At 36.0% G+C, this 22255-nt stretch overlaps 1 protein-coding gene across 2 annotated transcripts in view; it reads right to left on the bottom strand.

The window, feature by feature from the left end:
- Positions 1-209: 209 nt before the first annotated feature.
- Positions 210-22255, bottom strand: part of RNF141 (ring finger protein 141) — a 36236-nt gene continuing 14190 nt past the window's right edge. For both annotated transcript variants that reach the window (XM_036111153.2, XM_036111154.2), the window contains exons 3-6: positions 21106-21214; positions 13396-13577; positions 8825-8932; positions 210-3359 (exon numbers count right to left, since the gene is read on the bottom strand). In XM_036111153.2, the coding sequence (XP_035967046.1) occupies positions 3209-3359; positions 8825-8932; positions 13396-13577; positions 21106-21214 (550 nt within the window). In that variant the 3' untranslated portion in view covers positions 210-3208. The remainder of the gene's footprint in view (positions 3360-8824; positions 8933-13395; positions 13578-21105; positions 21215-22255) is intronic.

Genomic DNA, 22255 nt, shown 5'->3' with positions numbered 1-22255 from the left:
TCAACTATTTATATTATATTGTATATATATATAGATTTATATTATATTGTATATATATTATATATATCATATTGTCATTATGTTGCCCATCATAATGTGGGTGATCAGCTGATTTCCCTAATCTCCAAATAGTTTTCTTATTCCTGGATAGACAAAGTAAGCTTGTCTTACTTTTTCTAATGAAGAAAAAAAACAGTTAAAAATGCAAATTCTTCAGACTGCCTTTTAATGAATCCAACTTTCCAATGTTAAAAATCACGGAACCAAAAGATATTTTCAAGCAGCCTTATAACCCAGATATATATCAGGTATAAGGAAATTGAATCCAATTTGAAATGAATTTTAAAACATAGCACACAAACATCACAACTCCCCAGAGCACAATACAAAATAGTTCTCTAAGGAATATAAACATTTAGTATATAACAATGTGAAACTATGTAAGAAAAAAGTCTCTCCAGTGAGCTAAAATTTACTTGCTAAAGATTATTTATTGCACAATATATCAGTTTGTCCTAAGAATAAAGCAGATACTATTATTTTCAACTTCTAAATTCAGTACCCAGTCAAGTACATTTTCTCAAACTAAAGTTCTATAGCATTACAGTATGAGTAAACTTCTTGTTACTGAGTTAGGATAGGGAAAACTTCAGAACTTATAAAACAAATTCTTTAGACTTCATGAAAACATTTCACAGATCCTACAAGGCACACATATTTCCTATCTTAGTAAGTACATTTAAGTACTTCATATTTGGAAAAGACAAAGCTGTACAGAATACAGAAAGTGTACATTTCATCCATTAAACAAATTTACAACTTTTATGATTAGTTATAATAGTAGAACCTATGTAACATTCACATCTAAAGAATTATCACCCAGTTTAATGGAGTGGGCAAAAAACTGTGCTCATTTATTTAATAAGACTAATAAAAACACTTTCTATTTCACAGTAGACCAGTTAGTATCCTGGAGCTCATATTGGAAAGTAAAAAGGTTTGGGCAACATCGAGTCTCTCTGGGCTTACTGTTAAATAATTCCTTGAAAGATGAAGGATTCCGGGGGATAAGATCATAGGCTATGCCTGGAAAGATCCAAAAACATGTACAGCAACTTTGTTCATTTTCAGAAACATTCTTCAATTAGGCAATGAGTTAGACTCAGCAAGTCTAATCCAAAAGGACAATTTAGAATCTTAGAGCTGGAAAAAGATCTCAGAGATCATCTATCCCAAGGTTTTCAAAATATGTCCCATGGAATACTAAGACTTCATGGAGGAGAGTCAAGGTTCTGCAAATCTGACTTGAATTAAAAAAATTTTTTTGAAAAAAAATTAATTTAAAAAACAACTCCCATCATACAACTATATTACTCACTAAATTTCAATATCCTGGATATCGCCAATGCATTTATACATGTTTTTATTGGCTGACTTTATAATATTTATTATGGTATATAAAGTTTACATAAGGAAATTTATATTAATAAAACATGACTCATATAGAGGGGTAGTGTGTGTGTGTGTGTGGGGAGGGGTATAGCATGTGTGTGCAGGGCTTCTGAATAAGATTTTACCTGAAAAAAAAAAAAAAAAGGTTCTACTGCTGAAATAAAATATGAAAACACCACAGATGAAATCTCAGTTTCTAAAAGAACCTACAAAGCAGCAGAAGGGACTTTTTTAAGGTCACACAAACCATCAAGTGCATTGCCAGGTTGATATGATAGAGCCCCTGGTACCCTGCCTGTATAAACATCCATAGTGAGTGTTTAGCTATTTGGTACTGAGCTGTCCCCATCAGAAATGTCAACCAATTAGTTATCAATATTTTTTGGGTAAAATCAAGCTACCTTTGGTCAGACATTTTTTATAGAAATGAATTATTTAATTTGCATGCCTATTAAAATCCTAGTATCCAAAAATTCTGCCATCAATAAGCAGCAACTTAAACTGTATACTTTGGTATTTTGGAAAATAGTAATATCTGCAACCTACCAATAAAAAGTCAGAAAAGTTACATGGAATATTAACATACCTTTTAAAGGAGACATCAGGTTCTAGTTTTATTATATGCTAAAATGTTAATGCTTAACATAAAACAAAAATTTTACCTTATAAGCAAAATTTTTAAAAAATGAAGTATCACTGAAAATCATAATTCCATTATGACTATACTCTCTCAGTATTTCAAAGGAAGTACAGTGAAACAGCAGAAAGCCAAATTATCTCCTAATTTTCAGAGGTGTTTATTGTACATATGTTTAAAAGACTATACCCTATTTTCTCTCTTAATAATATTAGAAATTTGAAGACTTGGAGACCTCAGAAAGATGCCTTCAAGTTAAGAAAATAAAAGCACCATGAACCAATATTCAATGATTTATCATAATTTGAAAATGTAAAATTCAGGATCTGTGATGAAGAAAAATTTCCTTCTGAAACTCCAAGATGCATGAGCATTATCAAAAGCTACTTAGAACAGTTTCCTAGCTGTGGGAAAGCATTTCCAGAACAGCCAAGATTCCCCAGCAGAAATCCATTTACAAGGCAAAATCATGCCCAGCTTTATAGTCCTCACCCAAATTATACAGCATAAAAAAAAAAAAAAGACTTGAGTAAAAAACATGTAGTTCCAAAACACACTGCTAAAGTTATGAAATAACTGTGGATCATTTCAAGTAAAAATTATTAAAGGAGCAATAATTAACCACAAGGGGGCATACACACTCCTTAGATTCCAGCAGAAAGACTAATTTAAGTAGTAACATGCACTTTGATGTATTCTACATTTTCAGTCACTTCAAATTTTCTCTCAGATGGCTACAATTTTTTGACATTCAAGGTTTATTTTAAACCTAACTAAATAGATTCCAGAATACTCCTGCCCTGAAAAAACAGTGTTTCAGAAGCCTCTGGAAGTATTGCTGTTACCTCAGCAAAGAATTCAAGAGCAATTAGTTCTAATATATATTAGAACAGATAAATAATAGAAAAATATGGTCTAAAACAGTAGCAAATTTTAGTTTACTATAAATGGAAGACATGGAAAGTCTATCAAAAGAAATGGAACAAACTGTCAGAATAGCGAAAATAAGAGGGTAGGGAAAATTGATGTCTGTGTCTGTGCAACAATATCCCTGCATTCTTCTCCCGTGACCAAAATGTTTGTAGCTCATAATAGCAACAGAAGACCTTCACTCCAAGGTCATGGCCTATGGGGCTGGCCTGCCTCATCGGCCATGTTAAGAATATAGTTAGCCATATCATCTTCAGTGGGTGCATCTGACACCACCCAAGATTCATTTGCTCCAGTCATCTGTAGGCGACAAATAGGGCAATTCCTGTGTCGATCACTCCTATCAGAGAAGTCAAATAAAGAACAATTTGTTTTCTTTTTCTTCTTTTAAAAAAATAGGTGTGTTTGAAAAGTAATACATGTACATGGTTTAAAAAAAGTAAACAGCAATAAAAGTATACAGTGAAAAATAAATCTCTTCTTTCCACCCCAATCTTTAATTCTTACCCCTTGGGCAACTACTGTTAGTAGTTTCTTACATATTCTTCTAGAAATAGACTAAGCATGATTAGACTTGTGTGTGTATATATATATTACTGCTTTTTTTTACTTGCCAATATATCTTATAGGCCATTTGTAGCAGTACATGTTAGAGCTATCGGTTCTTTTTAAACATAACACTGTATGGATAGGCCATAATTCATTTAATTAGTCTCCTGCAGAGGACATTTAAGTTTTCCCCTATCTTTTGCAGCTACAAACAAGGGAATGGAAGCTTTCAAGGTTTAAAATAGAAGATGAACCTTACATGCAGAATAATTTTTCTGATAGGGAAAGAACTTATATATGATCACTTGAATGAGATTATGTTTTCCGAAGGGATTTTTTTTTTTGTCTCGACAAATATTATTTTGGAAATTTCAAAAACACCATATTTGATCCAGAAACATGTCATGCAGGGAAAATGTTTTTCTCTTCATTTCTCAGTGAAATCTGAGACTAAAGTAATTAAATTGTATCAATTACTCTTTGGCTTTTGTACAAAAATTTAGAAATCTGTTCCAAAAACTAAATGTGAAAGCTAGAGCTGGCATATATTATTCAGATTCATTTCTGGTTCCTCAGAGATATTTTATTAAGATAATTATATGTTCTCTTCTGTGCACAAAAGTCACAATTTTAAGAGTCAACTTCTGGCCAGTAGGGACCAGATTTATCTTCCCACTTAATTAAAACACTGGAAATATACATGAAACAAGGCTTTCAACACTGGACATCATCGACAACACAGGACAATCATCCCTGAGGATGAGAAGCAAAGAAGCTGAGCCCTATAAATCGCCAGCTTATTGCCTTGAGAGATTTTAGGCTGTGGAGCAAGCAGGAGAAGCTCAGATGGGGCCTGACAGACTCTCTGAGTTGAAGAGACACAGCTGAGACTCTCAGGAGGCTAAGACAGCTAGAGTTCACAGGGCAGAGTACTGAAGTACTTAAGTGCAGAAAGCTGCACAAAGGGAGAATTCTGGAGTCTACTGAAGGTCCCCCTAGAGTATATTCGCATGTGAGGAAACTACTTGAGGCTCAGGAATCACCCAAGAGGATTTGAAGGTACAGTACCCAAAACTCACACAGGGTTTGGGATATTGCCTGCTCTCACCAGACAGACTGGAAAGCCTCATAACTCCTGGAGCGTTGAGCAGAGTACTCTGAAGCGTCCTGCCTCATTAGTGGGGCATAATTAGCTCTCAACTAAACACTGCTCTGGTCCTGCCTAACAAATCATAAAAGCAAGACCCAAAAGGATCAAACTGTTTCCAAGTAACTATATTCCAGAACAAAGCTCAAGGATATTTATAGGAATACAAAAATATCTAGTACCCAAAAAGGTAAAATTCACAATGTCTGGCACCCAGTCAAGAACTACCAGGCATAAAAAGAAACAGAAAAATACAACCCCAAATAAAGAGGAAAAAAAATCAAAACCAATCCAGAGCGGACACAGATGTTAGAACTAGCAGGCAAGAAAGTTAATGGTTATTATAACTGTATTCTATGTATTAAAAACTAGAGGAAAGACCAAACAGATGAAGTAGAGACATGGAAGATGTTTTAAAAACTCAAATCAGGGGCGCCTGGGTGGCTCGGTCTGTTGGGCATCTGCCTTCGGCTCAGGTCATCATCCCAGGGTCCTGGGATTGAGCCCCGCATCGGGCTCCCTGCTCTGCGGGAGGCCTGCTTCTCCCTCTCCCACTCCCCCTGCTTGTGTTCCCTCTCTCATTGTGTCTCTCTCTGTCAAATGAATAAATAAAATCTTAAAAAAAAACAAAACAAAAAAAAAAAACTCAAATCAAACTTCTTGACATGAAAACTATAATGTCTGAAGTAAAAAATAAATTGGATGGGATGAATAACAAGTTAGACATTGCAGAAAAAAAGACTGGTGAATTTGAAAAGACATAGCAATTTTAACTATCCAAAATGAAATACAGAGAAGATGATTTCAAAAAGTAAAATAGCAACAATAAGCTGTGGGACAACTTGAAGTGGTCTAATATATGTGTAAGTTGAATCCCAGAAGAAGGGAGAGGACAGAAAAAAATATTTAAGAAAATAATGGCTGAAAATTTTTCAAAATTGATGGTACAATAAACCTACAAATCCAAGGAGCTCAATGAAGCCTACACACAAGGAACATGAAGAAAACTACTGGAAGGCATATAATTAAACTGCTCAAAATCAATGATAAAGAAAAACCCCTTAAAAGCAGCCAGAGGAAAAAAGGCAACATTACCGGAGGTGCCTGGGTGGCTCAATCGGTTAAGCCTCCGACTCGGTTTCAGCTCAGGTCATGATCTCAGGGTCCTGGGACTGAGCCCTAAGTTGGGCTCTGTGCTCAGCAAGGAGTCTGCTTGTCCCTCTCCCTCCCCCCTCAGCCCCATGATTTCTCTCTCTCTCTCTAACAAATAAAATCTTAAAAAGAAAAAAAAAGGACAACATTACCTACAGAGGAAAAAAGATAAACGTGATAGCGTATTTCTCATGGGAAACAAGGCAAGAAAAATGAGGGTGGAGCAACATCATTAAAGCACTGAAAGAAAAACTAGTATCAGTCTAGAATTCTATATCCAGAAAAAATATCTTTGAAAAAGGATGTTCAGACATTCAAGAAGGTCCTATGGAATCTACAAAAAAGCTGTCAGAACTAGTAAATGGGTTTAGTAAAAGTTTGTAGAATACAAGATTGATACACAAAAGTCTAATGTCTTTCTATATACTAGCAACAAATGATCAGAAATTGAAATAAATATATTTAAAATAGTATAAAATTCAAAATAATTAGGGATAAATCTGTCAAAGATATGCAATACTGAAAACTACGAACAGTGACGAGAGAAATGCAAGAAGGCCTAAATAAATGGAGATGTATACTGTGTTTGTGAACTGGAAGACCCAATTATTGTTAAGAAGTCAACACTCTCCAAATTGATCTATTTACTTAATGCAATTCCAACCAAAATCCTTACAGCTTTTTTTGTGGAAATTGACAAACTGATTCTAAAACTCACTTTGAAATGCAAAAGAATTAGAATAGCCAAAAACAACTTTGCCAAAAACAAAGTTTGAGAACTAACACTCCCTGATTTTAAGACTCAGACTCAGAAAGCTACATTAATCAAGGTAGTGTGGTATTGGTATGAAATAAACAGATCAATGGAACAGAACAGAGTCCAGAAACAGACCTACGTGTATTTCAACAACTGATTTCCAATAAAGGTGAAGGGGCAATTTAGTGAAGAAAAGATAGTCTTTCCAACAAAATGTGCTGGAGCAACCGGGTAGCCATAGGCAAAAAAAGAATTTTAATTGGTACCTCATGCTATATACAAAAAATTAACTCAAAATGGATCATAGACCTAAATGTAAAACCTAAAACTATCAAACTTCCCAAAGAATAGAAGAAAATCCTTGTGACCTTGGGTTAGACAGATTTCTTAGATAAATCACTATGCATAAATCACAAACTGATAAACTGGACCTCATCAAAATTAAAAACTTCTACTCTTTCAAAGACATTCTTAAGAGAATGGAAAGACACATCACAAAGTGGGAGAATATATCTGCCAGTCAAATATCTGATAAAGGACATGTATTCATAACACAGAAAGAATTCGAAAACTTAATATGAAAACAACCCAATAAAGAAATGGGCAAAAGATGTGAATGGACACTTCACCAAAGAAGACATACAGATTTAGCATATAAGAAGATGCTCAACATCATCAGTCAGTAGGGAAATACAAACTATAAATACAATGAGATACCACTACACATCTATTAGAATGGCTAAAATTAAAAGGACTGACCATACTTACCAGAGAAGAGGTGGGTGGGGGGATGGGTGAAACCGGTGAAGGGGATTAAGAGTAACTTATCTTGATAAGCACCGAGTAGTATATGAAACTGTTGAATTGCTATATTTTGCATCCGAAACTAACACGCCTGCTAACTACACCGGAATTGTAATTAAAATTAAAAAAAAAAAAAAAAGACTGACACTACTAAGTATTGGCTAGATTGTGGAGCAATTAGAACTCTCATACACTGCTGGTGGGAGTGCAAAATGGTAAACCACTTTGGAAAACAGTTGGCAGTTTCTTAAAAAGTTAAACATATACCCACCATATGATTTAGATATTCTATTTCTAGGTATTTAAGAAAAAAACAAAATATATGTCCATAAAAAGACCAGTCCACAAATCTATATAGCAGTTTCATTTGTAATAGCCAAAAATTGGAAACAACCCAATGTCCATAACAGGTGACTAGATAAATAAACTGTGGTATATCATACAATGAATACTACTCAACAACAAAAAAGGGAACTACTGTGGGGCACCTGGGTGGCTTAGTTGGCTGAGCATCCAACTTTTGATTTTGGCTTGGGTCATGATCTCAGGGTCGTGGGATCAGGATTCTCTCCTTCTCCCTCTTCCTCTGCCTCTGCCCCTCCTCCCGCTCATGCTCTCTATCTCTCTCTAAAAATAAATAAATAAAATATTTAAAAAAAGGGGAACTACTGATAACATGCTACAATATGGATACATCTCAAAATAATTATACTGAATGAAAAAAAGAGCACATGCTGTATGATTTCATTTATAAAAATTCTAGAAAATCCAAATTATTTTATAGTGACTGAAAGCAGATTAGTCGTTATCTGGGGACTGGAAGGGTTGGAAAGGAGACTTTACAGTGGGGCACAAAGTAACTTTTGGGGTGATGAATTTGTTCATTATCTGGATTGTAATTTTTTTATGGGTATGTACATGTGTCAAAACATATCAAATTGTGCTTTAAATATATGTAGTTTATTGTATGTTAATTATAAATTCACCTAAATGCTTCATTCTTATTTTGTAAAATAATGAACTTGACTAGCTGATCTCTAAAGTTCCCTCCAGGTCCAATAATCAATATTCAAGGATTCATATTATTCCTTTTAGTCATATAGAAGAAAAATATAGAAATAAGGAGAAAAATGAAGAAAAAGGGAAGCTTGTGATTCTAGACTCAAGTCAGGCACAAAAAAGTAAACTGCCAAAACTAAGACACATTGCCACATTTTATAAACTTTAAATATAAAAATATTTTTAACCAGAGGAGGAAGCATGTCGTACAATTCAGAGTACTAAAGAACAAAATTTCTTATACTTAACTACAATATTTTTGTATTTTTTGGAGTTTATTCATATACACTTTCCCATTTGACCTTTGCCTGTCCCATGAGGGTAGCAGATAACTTACCATTTATCAATGCATTTCTGACAAAAGCTGTGAGCACAAGGCAGGATGAGGTCAGCTCGACCATCCATACAGATACAACACTCCTCCTCATCAGTCAGCTGCTTCACCCTGCAATGTGAAAACTGAGCTGGAACATAAATATTCTCTGTTGTCATTATGCTTTAAACTTTGTCTCCATTGCCTTAGAAAGCATTATCAAACATCTATATACCCTCAGTATAAAGCAAAACATGACTTGCATGCAAAATCAGACTATATCTTAGGGATAACAAATATATTCAAGGAAGAAGTACACAGAGGGACAAATTCCATAAAGAAAAACTGGATAGTAGATAAATACTGTGAAGATTAAAAAGAATATACAAACAAAAACTGGAAATATTCAGATCTTTCTGAAAATAATAGCCGATTTTAATCATATCACATTTATATAAATGAATTCAACTGTTAGAAGATTTACTTGCCATGCAGGATACAAAACTCTCTAAAATATGGACCTTGCCCTTGGACTGTACCATGCTGATGCTGATAATGGGCATACAAATGAAAGAATAACTTAGTCTTAATAATCAGGTGCTACAGGAAATACAAAAGGTAGGAAGTTTGCTTCCTGTCTTTCTCTGTCCTTAAGGAGCTCTTTCACCTTGGGAAGAGATGCTGAACCTTCTACTCCAGCCTCAGTGTAGAGTGCCCCTGAGTGAATCAAGTGCCTTTGCATGTGGTGTTTTCCTTTCCTGGAATATCCTTATGAGTCTGGTAAACCCTAACCTCAGTAACTCAGCTCAAAATATCTTCTCTCTGCTCTCAAAACCAACATTTGCCTCAATTAAAGGACTTAAATATTGCATTTTAATTGGCTGCTAATTGGTTGGTCTACCTACAAACTCTAAGTTCTTTGAATACAGGCAGTTTGTCTTAGGTTCTCAATAAATGTTTCTTAAAGTGATTTTAATTTGCTTTTATCCTTCATGCTATTCTACAATTTTTAGGTTTTCTTCATTAAGCATGTATTACTTTCATAATTATGCAAACACAAAATGTTTCAAAGTATAGCCACCAGACCATAAACTTCTTGAAGGCAGGAGGTATATCTCTGGCATGGTTTTATTCCCTGCTGTGCTTATACTACTATATACAAGACATTGAAATACCACTTTAAAATTTGTCAATTTGAATATAAAAAAGAATATAAACAAATGTCAAATATGCAAGTAGTAAGTGCTAAGAAGGAACAAATGAGTATTTCAAATTTGTTGGAAAGATGAGGTTGAAAAGTGACATAACTTTGACAGACAGAGGACATTCTAGGTGAATAAACGAAGTTGTGGAGGTAGGAAAAAAAATACCTCTGGAGTGTGTGTGTAACAAGAAGGTCGCATGATGCTCCAGGGAGAAAACTGAGAGAAAAGACTGCTTAAATATAGCAGAGATAATCTGATCCTTGAATGTCAAAATATGATGTTAACTTATTCTGATAGGCAAACTAGAATCAGAGTTTGATCAAAAGAAAAGTGAACCCCCACTGAAATAATATTTTAGGAAGACTAATTGGGAGTGCAGTATGGGACATTCTAGAGGGAGCAAAACCAATCAGATCCTTACTTCAGCAATTCACCTGGGAGATAATCAGGGCCTGGTAAAGGGACATTACAAAAGACAAATTGTCAGGATGTGGTAATAGGTTAAACCAATGGGCAAAAGAAGGGAGCCACTGAATCAAAGTGGGGAAACTGAATGAAAACCTAGATGGACATGCATCTCATTTTCTAGATATATTCAGTTCAATGTTTAAGGGTCTCTTAGGTGCTACATTCTGCACCAGACCCAGATGAACTGGGGTCTCTGCTTTTGAGCAGCTTATGGTTTATGTCTAAGGATTTGGACTTATGTGTCAGTAGCAGAGACTATAACTGAATCCATAAAGAGGGACATGTTCTGAAGGTTAGAGGGCTATGAAGAAGAGCACTGCTCTGGAAAGAAGTAAAAGAACAGGAAACACAGAAGCAGCCAGTGGAAACTATACAAGGTTCACTTGATTTTTTGCTACCTTCCTAGCAGTACAGTAACTAGAAGAAGGAAGGAGAAAGGGTTCTGCTCTAGTTGTCCTTGTTAGACCACTTGTAGAATGGAGTATTCAGTTCTATGCCCCCTACCCTGAAAGATATATTGACAGATAAAGGATTTTCCAGGAAAGCCTCGGGGATATAAAAGAGACCCATGTTAACAAAGGCCAAAGGAACTGGGGATGCTCATCCTGCAGAACAGAGGACCAGTGAGAATTTGATTAATGTTTTCAAATATTTGAAGGGCTGAAGAGAGAACAGATTTGTTTGGTGGGATCCAGAGGGCACTGCCACTGAAATAAGTAGAATACAGTAGTAACTTAAAAATAATGATGGTGAACTCTTACATATTATTACATGCAGGCACTGTTGTAAGCATTTTACATACATCGACTCACTTAACTCTCTTAAGAATCCTATGAAGCAGATACTATTGTTATCATCCTCTCTTAAAAAAATGAAGAAACAGAGGAAAAAGAGTTTAATAACTTGTCCAAAGTCACACAGTTAGCAGTCGAGACAGGATTTGAACACAGGCAATTTGGTTCTAGAGTCTGTGCTATGTTGACTTAAGAGAATCAGATTTTGGCTATTCTGAGGAATATAATGCAAAAGGGAAAATTTCACAGTGATTAGAGCCATCTGTGTATGAAAAGGCTTGTGTCTCTGAGGCAGTGAGTCCCACATAAGTTCAGGTGTTCAAGTACAAGCTGGAAATGTGGCAAGAGTCTTACTACTCAAAGTGTTATTGGTGGATTAGCAGCAGTGACACCATGTGGGAGCTTGATGGACTCTCAAGCTCCTCCTCAAAACCACTGAATACAAAGTTTAAGAAGCATTCTAGTCCACAGATCTTTACACATAAGAGAGTAATAATGCAGAGGTTAGGGGCATGGTTGTATTGCCAGCCTGCTCTGAATGTGAATCTCAGCTAGGCTAATTTCTAGCAATGTCATTTATTTGTCTAAACCTCAGTTTATCTGAAATGGACCAGTAATTGTATCCCCATGGGGTTGTTGTGAGGATTTAATGAGTTTATACATGTAAAGCACTTATCAAAATGCCTAATACACTATAAGTACTCAATAAATGTAAACCACTAATAAAAATATACATCAGATATAAGACTAATCCAAATAAATATCTCTTAAAATCCCCTTCAACTTGAAAAGTCTGTTTTTCTATGAACTAGAGTATCCAAACCAAAAAACCAAAAAACATACAAAGGCAAGAAGCAGCCCTAACCTACCAATCAGGCATTGAGTTTCCAAGGATAACACCCTTACCTCTTTCATTGAGATGACTGAAACAAGAAGAAAGTATTACTTTCATTTCATCTGCTACCACAGAGTTTAAACATCCTGGTAAATCCTATTCTCAGCTTTCAAGATACTTAAACAAGACAAAACAACAACAACGAAAAAACTACCATTCCGAAGAGGGACAGGAAGAAAAGCAGAAAATCAGACAATTGTTTATGAAAGATTTACTTTATAAAATACAGAAAAGAAAAGCCTAAACACTGCCTATCATGCTCTAAAACTCACTTGGCATTTCAGTACCACTTGTACAGCCCAAACCTAGAAAACCAAACAATCCTATAAAGATAAACAGAAAATGATAAATGGAGATACAAATTTATTACAGTATAGTACTGGAAACCAGTTGGTTAAGAATGGACCAGAAAATGCAACTATAAATCAAGCAATAAAAGAGAAATTCTTGCTAAGCATATTCTTAATTTTAAGGTAAAAAATGCTATCAATACAGATTTTTGCTGTCCGTTCAGTATGACAATAAGACAGGATGTCAACATGTCTGGACCCACGTAAGACTTTTTCCAATGAGGCATTTACAAATGTAAATTATGGTCATGGTTGTCAAATGGCAACAGGTGGAAGCTTCCACATGCCAAGAGCATTAGAGAGAAGGAAAAGTTTAGATAGAACAATAATATATTAGGCTTGAGTAAACAAGTGCCATCAAAGAAAACTGTGGCTGACTTCATTTCCTTCCGGTAATTCGGTATGTGCAGTATGTGCACCAACTACTTGTTCATTCCTGAATAGACTGCCAAGTCCTAGAGCCAATATTTACAATTTTTAATGCTCCAATTAGTCAGATATTTTAAAGGAAAACTGGAATGATTTTGCCAGATTTTTAGACCTAATTCCCTGAAGGGCTCTGATTGTCTAATAAATACCTGTTATAAGAGAGATATTAATATCCTTTGTCATTAAATGCAAGCATGTAGAGTGGACAGTGCATTCATGGAAACTGGGTTGAGAGAAACATTAGCTGGTGTGAGCCACTTTAATTTTTCTTTAATTTAGCACTCTAACAACGTCCTGAAGAATAATCCAAAAGCTGATCTGGGATACAATATCAACTGAGATAAAAGGTAACGTGATTTAAGACATCACAAGGGCACCAGCAAAAGTATTACTGAGATTTCAGTAGCTTGTATATTAGAAAACAAGAGAAACATGGTACTTATGCATTATATACCTTCCCATCCAAAGACTAGCCTGACAAGATGTTACAGATGATGAGTTTTCATCAGGGTCTTCAGAGGTGGAGCTTTGGGCCAATACTCCTGATGCTTGACTTGTGATGTCTTTATAAAGCTGAATAAACTGGTACAAATTCATGATCCGTGATGCTTCTACAATGCCAGTACTTTTGTTAATCTAAAAATACAAAAAAAAAAAAGTTCATAATTTCTCTGGCCATTTTTTTTAAAGTTTTTATTTAAATTCCAATCAGTTAAGATACAGTGAAATATGTTTCAGGCGTAGGATTTAGTACATACAACACCCATCACAAGTGTCCTCCTTAATCTCCATCACCTATTTCACCCATCCCCATTCTCTGATCAATTTTTCCCAAAAAGGGGGAACAAATAAAAGTTTTCAAGGTTTGCAAATTACCTAACAAGAGAGAAAGAGTCTGAACAAATGAAGTGGAGTTCAAAGTACTTGCACACATTTATCTCATTTGATACTCAAAATAACCCTGTAGGGTTGATTAGGCATCACCCTGTTTAGAGTTGATGAGGTCAGACAACTTTCCCAGACCTAAAAAATGAATTTTAGAGATCAGTATTGACAATTCTTTTTAATTTCTTAAAGAATTTAACTAAAAGATTTATTTGAATCCAATACCCACATGCCATTCTACTATAACTGAAACAACTGATTGTTTTCTTGAATATCTTAAGTTCTATTTTATACCAAAATTTCCAAACTAAAGCAAGAAAATTACATTAAAGTAAATCCTAACAAAAAGTGGTTGAATTCTTCCCAGGAGGCTATTTTGCATTTTGGCAAGCCCTCCCCCCCTTTTTAGGCAAAAAATTCATTTACTATGAAGTGGAACCAGTGGCCTACAGATTGTACCTCTCCTCACTTGAGCTTACACTCTTTTTTTTTTTTTAAGATTCTATTTATTTGACAGAGAGATAGAGAGAGCCAGACAGCCACAAGCTGGGGGAATGGCAGAGGGAGAGGGAGAAGCAGGCACCCCGCTGAGCAAGGAGCCCAATGCAGGACTTGATCCCAGGCCCCTAGGATCATGACCTGAACTAAAGGCAGACGCTTAACCAACTGAGCCACCCAGGCATCCCTGGAGCTTACATTCTTAATGTGAGGAGATATTTGGGGCAAGCGTGAAGTAAGAGGTAAGGAGAGATAATATTGCTTTCATAAAACTTAGGAAGTCCTAGATTGGGGCATATATTTTCTTTTGAAGTGACCAAAGTGAGTAGGGTTGAGAGGGTACTGTTCTTGGAAGAACCTGAAGTAATCAGTGACAGACTAGTGATGTGAAAGACTTTTTTTTAGCACAGGGGATGGTATGGAAGACTGTGGGAAAAGAAGCAATGAAATCTACTAAATACATATCAAAGTTAACAGAACAAACAAAATCAGAAAACATTTACAAAGAAATGAATGAGGAAGAGGGAGAGAAGGCCTTAAAATTGTGCACAAAGTAGGTTTTGAAATGTGTTGATGGAACTGGGCACATGGGAAGGTGAAGTAGATAGGTTATGCATTAAAAAAATTATATCAACATTTCGATTTGGAATGAAAATAATAATAGTTGTAACTAATGTTTATTAACTGTTTATTATTTGAGAAGGCAGTGAGAAAAAACTAAGAATCAAGTATGAATCAGATTCCATACTGTGAAGATGGCGGAACAATCCCTAAAACTGATTACATTTTGGGAAGGTAAAATCTATATGGAGATGCATATATGTAAGATTCTTTGTAATAAAAGACTATATGTGAGAAAGAAGACAAATATATAGAATTAAAGGTGATACGGATTTATAGAGGCTTATACAACAGACTTTCAGAGCTGAGGAAACTAGACCAATCTTCCTTTGGAACTGCACAGTTTGGAAGAAATATGGGAATAATTCCTATAAACTTGGTATTTAATAGCAAGGTTTATCAAACTAAGCTACTATAATCATAGGATTCATGCAACAAATATTTACTGAGTACCCAGTATATGGATATTATGCATGTAACTATGTATTGCGTGCACCGCTCTAGGCACTGGTGACCGACTGTGTATAAAATGAAAATCTCTGCCCTCACGGAGGTTACACTATGGGTAGGAGAGACAAAACATAGATTAGGTGAAATGGAAATAAGTGTTATGGAGAAGATTAACCAGAGAAGAGGATATATTGAAGGGTTGTAGGGAAGGCGTCACAGAGAAGGTGATATTTAAGAACTTTCTGGAAAAGGAGCAGGAATGGGTCATTTAGATATCTGGGGGAGAGATCATTCCGGGTTGGAAGAATAGGAAGTGTGAAGGCTTGTTAGGCAGAAGCGCACCTGGTGAGGAGCACAAGGAGTCCAGCAAGGAGCGCAGGGGGGTTGGACTAAATGAGAGAGGGAATGAGAGTAGTAGAAGATAAGGTTAGGGGGATGAGGTGCAGACAGAATGTATAGGACTTCGCTAATCATAGTAATAACTTTGGCTTTTATTACAAGTGCATGGGAAGTCACTGGAAAGTTTTGAGCCAAGGACTAATATGATTTGATTTCATCTCAGATTATAAGTGGAACAGACTGGTTGTTGTGCTGAGACTAGACAGAATAATGGGGGCAAGAGCGTAAGCAGGGAGATCAGTTAGGGGATTATTAGCATAAGCCTTGTGAGAGATGATGGTCACTAAGAATTGGGTGGTAGTAGTGAGATGGTGAAAATTGGCCAGGTTCTGAATATATTTTGAGGAGAAACCTGTCACGATTCACTTATGGATTGACTGTGGGATAGGAGAGAAAAAGAGAAGACAAGGATGGCTGGCGCCAAGGTTTTGGTCTAAGTAACAAGATGGATGAAAATAATACAATTTATGAAGTTTCTTAATAGCCATCTTAGTCCATAATTTTAATTAACCCATTAATTTTTCTAATATTATTCCCACAAAATATTTAATTTAAACATCATTTAGGTTATTTTTTATAATGAATTAAACATTGTTTGAGGATAATCATGATAGCAGATGACAGTCAAGCTAAGTTCTTTTTGTAAATACAGAAGGTTATAGTACAATTGTTTAGGTGCTTAGGATTAAGAAATATGAAATTTCCTCTCAATCAGTTTTTCACATAGGATTTCAATTTTTTTTTTCTAATGTTAACACTGACTTCTCATAGATTCTTTCAATAAGAACCTATGGAATGCAAATAAAACATTTCTTTAGATCTAAAATAAAGAAAAATTACACAAATGAGAACTCTTGATTGCCTACTGAGGGAGAGAGAGAATCTCAAGCAGACTCTGTCAACGCAGAGCCCAATGCAGGTCTTGATCCCATGACCCCTGAGATCATAACTTGAACCGAAATCAAAAGTCAGCTGCTTAACTGACAGAGCCACCAGGCATCCCTATGTCTTTAATACTTGTGCCTTTCTATTTAGAATCTTAGGGAAGATATTTAGTCACATACAGATGTAATGGTTAGAGATACTGAGGTGAAAAGAATTTGACTAATAGTAAATTAACATCTTAAACATTAATTCTATGTTTGCCAAAGAGGAGCAACAGAATGCCAAGGGATCAGAAACCTGATATTCATATTCCCACAGCTCTCTACAATTTATAATAGCCTCTTCGATATGAGCTGAGTACTTTATGAGGTAAAGAGGGAGAGAGAATATAATTTAGCTATTATACTGTATCAATCAACAAGGAAAACTTCAACCTATCCCAGTCATTTAAAATGAGAGTATTTCAGGGCTCCTGGGTGGCTCAGTCGTTAAGCGTCTGCCTCCGGCTCAGGTCATGATCCCAAGGTCCTGGGATTGAGCCCCACATCGGGCTCCCTGCTCAGCGGGGAGCCTGCTTTTCCCTCTCCCACTCCCCCTGCTTGTGTTCCCTCTCTCGCTGTGTCTCTGTCAAATAAATAAATAAAATCTTAAAAAAAAAAAATGAGAGTATTTCTTCTACAGATTTTTGTTCACTCAACATATATCGAGTTCCTACCAGGTGCAAAGCAGTATAGGCCGTAAGAGATACAAGGATGAATCTAGATAGAGTTTCTGCCCTCAGGAGCTTACTATCTACTAAGGGAGCTTAGAACCTAAATAATTTTATTCTTAATGTAGAATTTAGTTATGAAGTATAAATAAAATGCTACTGGAGTTTAGAAGAGGCAAGATAATTTCCATTAAGGAAGATTTTATGGATGAGATGGTATTTGAGTTGGATCTTTATTTATTTATTTATTTTTGTTAAAGATTTTATTTATTTATTTGAGAGAGAGAATGAGAGAGCGAGAGAGAGCACATGAGAGGGGGGAGGGTCAGAGGGAGAAGCAGACTCCCTGCTGAGCAGGGAGCCCGATGCGGGACTCGATCCGGAGACTCCAGGATCATGACCTGAGCCGAAGGCAGTCGCTTAACCAACTGAGCCACCCAGGCGCCCTGAGTTGGATCTTTAAAGAGACATCAAGTTTAATGGAGAAATAGTTTAATGCAGAAATAAAAAGATGTGGCAGAATTTGCAACGATGTGGATGGAACTAGAGGGTATTATGCTAAGTGAAATAAGTCAATCAGAGAAAGATAATTATCATAGGATCTCACTGATACGAGAAATTTGAGAAACAAGACAGAGGCTTATAGGGGAAGGGGGGGAAAAATGAAACAAGATGAAACCAGAGAGGGAGACAAACCATAAGAGACTCTTAATCTCAGGCAACAAACCGAGGGTTGCTGGAGTGGAGGGGTGGTGGGAGGGATGGGGTGGCTGGGTGATGGGACACTGGGGAGGGTATGCACTATGGTGAGCGCTGTGAATTGTGTAAGACTGATGAATCACAGACCTGTACCCCTGAAACAAATAATACATTATATGTTAATTAAAAAAAAAAAAGATGTGGCAGAAACTATTAGCTGATTACCCACACGCCATTCCCACCTTTCATTACCAGCAGAGCCCTAATTTTGTTTCGGTGTCTACCACTCCCTGAAATGACTCGAGTCAGTCCTGGTTAGTCTAACCTAAACCAATCATGGTAATTGCACGCAGGCCCATGGTCAGTGTATAAGAAGAGGACATGAGCTAATAGTGATCCAATGAATTGAGAAGAGGGGTCTGCTAGGTCTTTGAATGAACCAATCTAGGAGCTGCTTTGTATCAGGGTTTCTTAATAAGTGAGAAAATACATAGGGTTTTTCTTTAAAGTAGTGTAACAGGAGTTTTCTGACTTGTAACTGATGGCAATTTAAATGACAGAGGAATGGACATTCTACCTGAAGAAACTCAATGAGCAGAGGCACCAAGGTGGGAAAGTAACAGCTCTACAGTCTTCAATTAGTTAAGCCTGGCAAGACTGGAGTGCAAAAGGTGATAGTGGTAAATAAAACAGAAAAGATAGTCTAAGATTGGTAGATTGTAGAGGACCTTGAATGCCAGGTTAATGAACTGGGACTATTTTGTAGCCAATGAAGAACTGTTGAGTTTTTAGCAGGAAAGTGATCTGAGGAGAGTTGTGCTTTAGAAAGGTTATCTTAGAATTAAGAGAAGAGTCTGGAGGTATGATGAATAATCACAGAATCTAAGGTAATATGGATGAGAAGAAGAGCCTGAACTATAGTTACAGTCTCCTAGAGGGCATGGAATTTGTCTTATGGATAAACTGGAAGTGAAACCCGGTAGAGGTAAAAGTGACAAGATCAGAGAGCTAATTACTGTGGAGAAGGCAAGAAAAGGAATCAGAATGTATGTTTTTCAGAAACCTTTGTGACTAGAGTTCTTATAAATTCACCCTTGTGTCCTTTGAAGTTGACTTTCAAATAGTCCTGAACATTATGTGCAGTGTAAATTCGCAGCTGATGGGGTTATGGGAGATACTGAGCCTATTTGAATGGATTTTACAAGTTTTTAGCTCAGTTCTTCATTTCTTCTTTACTTTATTCCTTTGCAAAGTCAAAAGTTGCAGATTCCCAGAGTTCTTTTGAGAATATGTGTATTTATAACACTGTAAAAAGAAAAAACCCTAATGAATTTAACATAAATACAATATAAACCCAATAACAAAACAAGCAAAAAACCAGAAAATAGAAAAAATATGTGGTTGGTATACAAGTTTTGAGTCTAGAAATCAAAGTATAAATAATAAACAGGATGTTGGATCAAGTTGTCAGTATTTCAATGTGTGTTCTGTTACTATGATTTGTAACACATTATACAGCATAAAGTTACATTGCTGCCCACACTAGTACCACATTAGCTACCTCTGTGACACATAATGCAAAAATTTTTAATGATGTTTCTTTGACAGCTATTATATTGCTCTTTAACATTTGGACTTTTAAAAATAATCAACTAAGTAAATGTTTAGTGTGTATAGACTCAGCTGAATTGTATTAAACTATGCTGTGTATTCTCTCTAAATCAACTGTAAACTTCAATAAGTGCCATTCACCTTCAGGCACTTAGCAAAGTCTGGAATTACTATCTGTCTTTGCTTCTCTCAACTCTTTAAAGTTCTTTTACTACTTAAATTGATTAGAACGTCTAATTTGATCAAATATCCATAATCAATCCTTCTACACTTAAAGCATAGTACTGGCAATCAACCCACTGGGAAAACATGGCATATTATTTGTGTAACCCCCGGGGTCCATGACACAAAAGAAAAAATATCCTTACCCAGTAGTTCTTTATGGGTTGATCAGGAATGGAATTCAGGGCATTCATGAATGCTTAATTTATTGGTTACATGCATATGGGTGGTTTTATTGTTTGTTGTAGGGCAGGAGTTGGGGTAGGAGAAGGCCTAGTAAAATTCATTCCTTCATTTTCAACAAAAGGTCTGTGGCCTCAAAAAGGTTAATAACCACCTATCTAATCTACCCATTGGTGGATGAGTCTTACTCATACTCTATGACAGCTGCCATTATATTTTTTGGCATAATTGATATATTCGATTATCTAAAATTTAAAAACCAAATAAAAGGCAGTGCACTGATGATGAAAAATCCATTCTATAACTAAAAATTTCTTTCTTTTTTTTTTTTAAGATTTTATTTATTTATTTGACAGAGAGAGACACAACAAGAGAGGGAACACAAGCAGGGGGAGTGGGAGAGGGAGAAGCAGGTTTCCCGCCGAGCAGGGAGCCCGATGTGGGGCTCGATCCCATGACCCTGGACCATGACCTGAGCTGAAGGCAGATGCTTAACGACTGAGCCATCCAGGTGCCCCTAACTAAAAATTTCTAAAAACAAAAACAAACCAAAGCCACACAAAACACAAAACCTAAAAATACCCAAATCTTTCTAATGGATTTTTAAATTATTAAGTGAATGAAACTATTCTTCTTAAAAGAAATGATCTCCTAAGATAACTTTAATTTTTAAGCAGTCAGCTTAGAGCTAAGTAGGGTGTCACCTTAGGATTCCATAGCCAGCTAAAATACGAAAAGAGAGGTAGAAGGATAAGAGGTCACTACCACCTCCTTTTATTATAAAAATCTCTGCTATATGGCAACTATATAACCAATGAGATTCAAACAGTTAACCTGGAGGGCAATAACACTAACAAAACTGTGTCTTCCTCAGCTTTACAAATGTTTTAGCAAATAATTTGCTAATTATTAACATTAATTTCTACTATACCACACTATTAAACGGGGCTCTAATCACCAAAAGAATTTAAGTTCGGAGTTGGAAGTCTCTATCATTCTCACCTTGGTACAGACCACACGTACAACTACTTTCCAAAAGGCAGAGGAATCAGACCCAGGCTGTACCTCAAAGAGAAGATGTTTTTCCTGGCCAGAAGCCACTTTAGCAGTTCTGAAAAGAAAAAACACATTTGTTAATTTTATGAAAAGTCTTATAAAATAATGGACCTATGTATGAAACCAGATTCAAGAAACACTTTAAAACAGAGAAGAAAATTTGAAGAAAATACAGAGACAAAAAAAAATAATGATCATAATAGATTCTTAAAACACAGGGATAGAGAATGTTTTGATTATAAACATACAACTAAGTTTTTAACATCAACGGCATAGCTCAAAGAATGATATTTATAAATCTTTTTATGTCCTATCTCAATGGTTTTTAAATGCTTAACAAAGACATCTAGAAAAAACATGTCCAAGGAATCAGGTACTTAAAGAAAAAGTTTAGCTGGTTTCACTTATCCACATTTTGACTATTGCCTCGGATGTATAAAATGTGAAAAAATCTTGCTCTTGGTTGAGTTCTAATTTAAGCAACAACACACACCTCTTTGAAAAAAAATTTTTTTTATAATTTGGGACTGGATCAAAGCAAATGATTTTGAGACACCTTAAATACAGCTTTGCTGTCTTCCTCCAGCAGAGTAATTTTAATTTAGAGAGCCATAGGATTCTAGCATAAACATAAAACTTTTAGAAGATAATTCAGTATCTTCCCATTAATGCCAATTTAAATTAGATCAAAGATATACTTAAATATTGTGGCTCCCTTTTTTTTAAAAAGATGTTATTTATTTATTTGACAGAGAGAGACACAGCGAGAGAAGGAACACAAGCAGGGGGAGTGGGAGAGGGAGAAGCAGGCTTCCCGCGAGCAGGGAGCCCGATGTGGGGCTCGATCCCAGGACCCTGGGATCATGACCTGAGCCGGAGGCAGACGCTTAACGACTGAGCCACCCAGGTGCCCCAATTGTGGCTCCTTTTTATCATTAGTCAAATTTCTCTCTGAGCACCAAGGGAGGTATCACCTTGGAACTAAATGACGTACAGCTAAATAGAGCCCACTGAAAATGAAGCAACTAGCCCTAGGTAGCAAAGTCTGCCAGTGAAAGTAATTCATCTGTGCCAGTTCCCAGTTGTTTTCTAGCTA

This window comes from Halichoerus grypus, chromosome 11 (genome assembly GCF_964656455.1).
Source record: "Halichoerus grypus chromosome 11, mHalGry1.hap1.1, whole genome shotgun sequence".
NCBI classification, from domain to species: domain Eukaryota; kingdom Metazoa; phylum Chordata; class Mammalia; order Carnivora; family Phocidae; genus Halichoerus; species Halichoerus grypus.
Note: the sequence above shows the minus strand (reverse complement) of the source record. Positions and strands in the feature narration are given on the sequence as shown.